At 48.0% G+C, this 6,988-nt stretch overlaps 1 protein-coding gene across 3 annotated transcripts in view; it reads left to right on the top strand.

Moving 5' to 3' along the window:
• The first annotated feature begins 847 nt into the window (after window positions 1-847).
• Window positions 848-6,988, top strand: part of KIAA1549 (KIAA1549 ortholog) — a 117,100-nt gene continuing 110,959 nt past the window's right edge. For all 3 annotated transcript variants that reach the window (XM_058427099.1, XM_058427098.1, XM_058427100.1), the window contains exon 1: window positions 848-3,383. In XM_058427099.1, coding sequence (XP_058283082.1) covers window positions 971-3,383 — 2,413 coding nt within the window. In that variant the 5' untranslated portion in view covers window positions 848-970. The remainder of the gene's footprint in view (window positions 3,384-6,988) is intronic.

The following is a 6,988-nucleotide window of genomic DNA, read 5'->3' as shown; positions in this document are numbered from 1 at the left end:
GGAGAGTGTTTGGGTTTGGGGCACTGCAGGTGCCAGAGCATAGCTGGGAAGGCCTGAGAGGGGGGCAGGAAATGGTGAAAGCTGAGGCTGCAGGAAGCCTGGGGCCTTCATGTGGAAGCCTCAGCAACTGTGTTGGGGAGCACAGCTAAGGAACTGGGGAGCTCTCTTACTTGGGTAGTGAGAGATGCAATGAGTTGTCGTGTTTATTTCTCGTAGCAGCCAGCTCCTGTCACCGAAGAGAAAACACACAGGCTTTGGAGTCAAGGAAGCCTTATATTCAGATTCCAGCTCCACTCTGTCTGGGTGGTCTTATAATTGATTTATTTACCTTCTGGAAACCTTTCTTTCCTCATGTCATAAATGAGAGAAAATGGACTAAACAGCCTCCTCTGTTTCCAGTGTCCTATGGTTCTGTGGGAAAAGCTATGTAAATATGCCCTCCCCACTCCCACACATACACAGCTTAGGTAAAAACAGTGCCCAAGTTTAGGAATATTTGCAGATATTGTCCTGGTGATAATTCTGTCAATTTCTGGTTTCCAACTAGCTGTTTAATTTCTGACGGTGATTCATGGATATTTATGGTGAACGGATGTTTGTTGAATGAGTAAATTCTCATGCCTGAAACAAAACGTTAGCTGTGTGACTTCCAATGCATTGCACTAACCCAGCTCTGATTTTCTTGATAGATGAGCTCTCGCCGGAACAGCACAACCTTTCTTTATACTCCGTGGAGCTCGTGCTGAAGAAAAGCACTGGGCACAGCGCTGCACAAGTGGCCTTAACAGAAACCGCTCCCAGGTCCCAGCACAGCAGTCCTCTCCATGTCACAGCCCCACCATCTGCCACTACTTTTGATACAGCCTTTTTTAACCAAGGAAAACAGACCGAAAGTACAGCAGATCACAGCATCTTTGTGGCAACTTACGTGTCAGTGACGAGTAATGAGGTGGCCATCGATGACGATGAGATGGATAACTTTCTGCCAGATACTCACTGGACCACTCCACGGATGGTTTCTCCAATACAGTATATCACAGTCAGCCCACCAGGGCTGCCCAGGGAAGCGTTAGAACCTGTGCTCACTCCGTCATTACCCATGGTTTCTTTACAAGATGAAGAAGTGACATCGGGCTGGCAGAACACAACGCGACAACCAGCGGCATATGCTGAGTCCACCAGTCATTTCCACACCTTTCGGTCAGCTTTTCGCACCTCTGAGGGCATCATTCCAACTCCTGGCAGGAATTTGGTGCTTTATCCTACTGATGCTTACAGTCATTTATCAAGCAGGACTCTGCCAGAGATTGTGGCTTCCCTAACAGAGGGTGTGGAAACCACCCTTTTTTTTAGCTCCTGGTCTTCAATGCCACAGCCGTTAGGCAATGGCATTACTGTACCGTTTCCCTCCTTGGGGGAGGTCTCACAGCCTGCAGAGGAGGTTTGGGCCACAAGTGCAGACAGATACACCGATGTGACCACCGTGTTGAGTCAAAGCCTAGAAGAAACCATCTCTCCAAGAACATACCCTACTGTGACTGCATCACACGCAGCCCTTGCATTCAGCAGGACACATTCTGCATTGCTTTCAACTCCTCTTGCATTTGCATCCTTCTCTGCTTCACCAGCTGATGTTTCATCTAACCCCTTTCTCCCTAGCGACTCCAGCAAAACATCAGAATTGCTTAGCAATTCAGCCCTCCCCGGTCCTGTGGACAACACTCATATCCTGAGCCTGGTGTCCTCATTCAGACCATACACTTGGTGCGCGGCCTGCACTGTGCCTTCACCTCAGCAAGTTCTGGCCACGAGCCTCATGGAGAAAGACGTGGGATCAGGGGATGGTGCCGAGACTCTGTCCATGACTGTGCTAGAAGAAAGCAGCATCTCTCTAATGAGTAACGTCGTAGCAGACTTCTCTGAATTTGAGGAAGATCCTCAAGTATTTAATACGCTTTTCCCCTCCAGACCTATGGTCCCACTTTCTTCTAGATCCATGGAAATCTCAGAGATGAGTGTTGGCATTTCTGCCGAGGTGGATATGAGTAGTGTTACAACCACACAGGTTACCCCTGCCCATGGTCGCCTCTCTGTGCCAGCGTCACTTGATCCTACTGCTGGCTCCTTGTCTGTGGCTGAAACCCAAGTGACACCATCCAGCGTGACCACTGCATTTTTCTCGGTCATCACCAGCATTCTCCTTGACTCATCTTTCTCTGTCATAGCAAACAAAAACACACCGTCGCTTGCCGTCAGAGACCTGAGTGTTTTTACGCCTTATAGTCTGGTTCCTTCAGTGGAGTCTTCACTTTTCTCTGACCAAGAACGTTCCAGTTTTTCTGAGCATAAACCCGGAGGTGCTTTGGATTTTGCATCCAGCTTTTTCTCAACACCCCCGCTGGAACTCAGCGGCTCCATCTCTTCGCCTTCGGAAGCGCCTGTGTCTCTGTCTCTGATGCCGAGTGACTTGTCCCCCTTCACATCTCAGTCTTTTACTACCTTGGTTGAGACATTTACATTGTTTGACTCTAGTGATCTGGAGTCATCTCAGCTGTCTCTTCCCAGTTCCACAAATCTTGAGTTTTCGCAGCTCCAGCCAAGTTCCGAGCTGCCTTTAAACACCGTCACTTTGCTACCTAGCCGTTCTGAGGTGTCACCATGGTCAAACTTCCCTTCTGATTCTCTCGAGTTTGTTGAAGCGTCTACGGTTTCACTGACGGATTCAGAAGCTCATTTTACCTCAGCTTTCACTGAAACTACCTCCTATCTTGAGTCTTCACTCATTTCCCATGAATCCGCAGTCACCACACTGGTGCCCCCCAGCTCTGAGTCTTTTGACATTTTGACTGCCAGGATTCAAGCAACATCACCATTGACCACTGTCCACACAACGCCCATTTTAACTGAGTCTTCTTTGTTCTCAACTCCGACACCTCCTGATGACCAAATCAGTGCTCTAGACGGTCACGTGTCTGTCCTGGCCTCTTTCTCCAAAGCCATTCCCACTGGTACGGTGTTGATCACTGACACGTACTTGCCATCAGGATCCTCGTTTGTTTCTGAAGCAACCCCCTTCCCTCTGCCCACAGAGCTGACTGTCGTGGGCCCGTCACTCACACCCACAGAGGTGCCACTGAACACCTCCACGGTAGTGAGCACAGCCAGCACCGGTGCTGCCACTGGTGGTCCCCTCGACTCCACCCTGATGAGCGATGCCGCAAGTCAGAGCCCCCCAGAGAGCAGCGCTGCTCCTCCCCTGCCGTCCCTGCATCCCGTGACTGCCTTCACTCTCGAAGCAACAGTCGACACACCAACACTGGCCACCGCCAAGCCGCCATATGTTTGTGATATCACAGTCCCCGATGCCTATCTGATCACAGCTGGTAAGGCCCAGCTTCCTGCCGCCTCTCTGGGGTGGGCGATCTTTCTAAGGAGCTTATGTGCAGTGCCTGTGAGGCTTGGAGCTTCATGGTTAAGAGCAGAGGCGCTGGGCTCAGTTAACTCCCAGGTAGCACTCCTAGGCTTACTTCCTGCGAGTTCTCAGGACAGTTATTTATCCTCTCTAATAGTCTGCTATCTCACCCATTAAACAAGGAGCTTAGTTAAACCTGCTTCATTGGGCTGTTGTTCAGATTTAAATGCATCAGTCCCTGCAGAACACTCAGCCCCTGCCTAGCACGTCAGAGGCACACACGGGATGATGCGTATCAGTCAGCAGTCTCAAGGAGAATAAATATTAGAACAAATACAAGAACTAAACAAGCCTTGGAAGTTCTTGGTAGGATCTTTGTCCTACCATAACCCAGTAGGTGCATGGACGACATAGTTTAAACAAACATTTTTTTTGTTTAATTCAAGCAATGAATTGGGCAACTATATAAGGGCAACCCTTGCAATTTCCTACTCATTTACTCTTCTTACTTTTCCTTGAAAGGAGACTGCACTTTGCTCTCATAGGTCCCTGTAAATGCTCCTTGGGTCCGAGGAAAGAAAAGTAGAGTGACTGTTTGCTCTCATAGGTCCCTGTAAATGCTACTTAGGTCCCGAGGAAAGAAAAGTAGAGTGACTAAATATCCTCTGAATCCAGTCTCAGCCTTTGGTCTCCTCCCCACTGCAGCCTGGGTTGCTAGCAGACCGGCCAGCAGCTTCCCTTGCAGTTGCATGGCTGCTGTGGTCGTGTGAAGCTGGCGCCAGCCTGAGGGCATGCCTGACAGGTAGACTGATTTCAAGGGTAACATCCCGCGATGGTGGCCCGCCTGGTCAGGGTCTCAGCATTTTTCCTCATGAGAGATGACAAGTGTGTGGTCTCGAGGGCCGTGCCTGTGCTGAACCACAGCCTGGTGTTGACAAGCAGCCTGCCCTCTGTTTTGATTTTGGTAGGAGTGGAGGACAGAAATGAAAAAGGGGACGAAAACGGCAGAAGAGGTAGAGAAGGAGTGGGGTGGAGTGGACCTGGAAGGAGAGGAGCAGAGATTGTGGAAGGGGGAGAAGGAGGAGAACATGCTGGGTCTTTTCCTCTCTGTGGTCGGGGGAGCCGGGAGCCTCTGCTCACTGTGACAGTGCCACATCCCTGTGAGCAGGTGGGAGCGAGGATCCTGATGGCAGGTAAGCGTCAGTGATCAACACTGTACCAGTGGGAATGGCTTTGGAGAATGAGGCCAGGACAACCTTTTCTCCCCACACGCCAAAGGGAAACATTCGTTATTCCACATGACAAGTAATGATTGAGCACCTAGTATGTGTGAGGTGCTTCTGGAAGCTTCTAGGGATATACAGATGGGTAAGACACAGCCCTCCTGTGAGCACCTCAGGGCTTAGGAGGACGGTACTGAGCCACAGAGTAATAGCGGTTACTGTGGAGTTCTCCAGGAGTGGCTATTTGGGATAATCAGAGACGGGTTTGGAAGAATGTGAAATTGGAGATTCCCACAAAAGGAAGAGTAGAATGTTGTCATCTGGGGATGAAGAGAAACTGTCTTCTGGGGGAGGAGACAGTCATCATGGCTGGAGATTAGGCATTGTGATGGGAGGAGCAGGTAATTATGCTTGGAAATGTGGTTGGAACAAAATCATGAACTTGAATCTCAAGATTAGAGCAGTCCAGGGAGGAGGGAAAAGAGTTTCTCAGGCTCATGATACTTTTCTTCCTTCTTACGAAATTATTACAAAGTAGGTACAAAATTGTTACAAAGTGGTCAGTTGTAAGCAGCTTATTTAAAGAGTTACTGAAAGCTTCTTTAGGAGTCCTCACAGCTGGATTTAACTTTCATATGTGGTGTACACTTAATGACATTTGGTGCCTTTATTAGGTATCCATGTATTTTTAACAGCTCTTTGGAGTAAAATTCAGCCATTGTTAAGTACACTTGAACAGTTTTTGTAAATGTCCAGAGTTGTGTGTAAGTGTCCATGCTGTTAAATTGTGTCTTTTAGCGGAGATAAGTGCCATTTTTGTTCCCGGTGATACCTTTGACCCAGAGGAAGTATCGGCTCATTTCTCACCTTCGCTTAGATTGGACCTTGCTGTCCTTTTCATAGTTATCCATTAGTGAGAGAGTGTGGCGAGAAGGTTGAGGTGACTCCACGTACCCCTGAAAGGATTCTTCCTGTGTGCTCTGTGATGATGAAGCAGAGCCACTCTGGGTGCTGGGGGTCTGCGATGGCGGAGGAAGCACTTGCCTGCATGCGCCCTGGGAGGCGTGAGCTGCGCTTCCACCCAGGGCCTTTCTGACCCTGCGCTGCCTCTGGAAGTCTCTGTCACCTCTCTTCTCTTAGCTATGGGAAACATTCATTTAGGAAAAGATCTGTAAGATATTTGTTTGCTGATGATCCCTTTTCCCAAAGACTGGTGTCCTCATATCCTACTGTTGCAGTTTTATAGCTTTCTCAGATTCCCTAGAGAAAGTGGAGGTCATGGTGGTGGCTGTGGGGACTTTGCAGAGTGGCATTTAGACCGATGATGTCTTTAGCTGTGTGGGGCTACTTACAATGTGTTCTTCCTGCTTTCCTCTTTAGGGATTTTCTGTTTCTGCTTCCCATTCGGCCTCTGTTTCCCCTGAGTTTAGCTCTTGCCTCCCTCCCTCCCTCCCTTCCTCCCTTCCTTCCTTCTTTCCTTCCCCCTCCTCTCCCTCCCTCCTGCTTTTCTGTCCCCTCCTCCTTCCTCCCTCATTTCTCCCTCTCCATTTCTTTCCTTAAATAAGGCATCTTTCCTTCTTTCCACTTTTCCCCCTTTGCTTCCTACTCATTTTATTTTTCCCTTTCAGGTCTATAGTCCAGCCCACTTGGAGCTTATGTGGGCCGTGCGGAGGTGGCTGCTGGTATGACTCAGCAAGGTGGTTGCGGGCTGTGGATTTGTTCCAATGGTCTCATGAACTAATAAAGAAGCCCCGCCCACCTTTAAAAAATTTCAGATCACTGATTCCTAGAAAAAAAAATCAAAAATAACTTAAATATTTGTGTTTTAAAGAATGAAGAATACAGAGTGATTCTGTCTCCAGTTTAAAAAATTAAAATCAGGAAATGGAAAACAATGATAATATCAAGTGTATTCTAATTCTGCATTATGGGAAGTTGATGGAAGAGGAGAGAAAAAATAGGAGAAAGAACAAGCTTACTAAACACTGAGAGACAGGCTTACTTATTAGTATAGATTTGTAAATGGAACTTTTAAAATATGAAAACAGTTAAACAGAACTAGACTTTGGTTATGAGAAATATTTTGTTTCCTACATAAAATTTTAATATGTGGGAATTGTGGAACTCATTTTTCCCCATGATTAGTGGTAAAAACTCTTCACCTTTGCCTTGAAACACCGGGGTAGGAGACCTCATTTTACAGAGGAAGATGTCATCTGGTTTTGTTGAGTAGCATCTTAAGGCCTTTAAAATGTTACTTCTGGCCAGGCGCGGTGGCTCACGCCTGCAATCCCAGCACTTTGGGAGGCTGAGGCTGATGGGTCACGAGGTCAGGAGATCGAGACCATCCTGG

This window comes from Hylobates moloch, unplaced genomic scaffold (genome assembly GCF_009828535.3).
Source record: "Hylobates moloch isolate HMO894 unplaced genomic scaffold, HMol_V3 SCAFFOLD_1, whole genome shotgun sequence".
Classification (NCBI taxonomy): domain Eukaryota; kingdom Metazoa; phylum Chordata; class Mammalia; order Primates; family Hylobatidae; genus Hylobates; species Hylobates moloch.
This window is presented reverse-complemented; position numbering and strand designations above follow the sequence as displayed.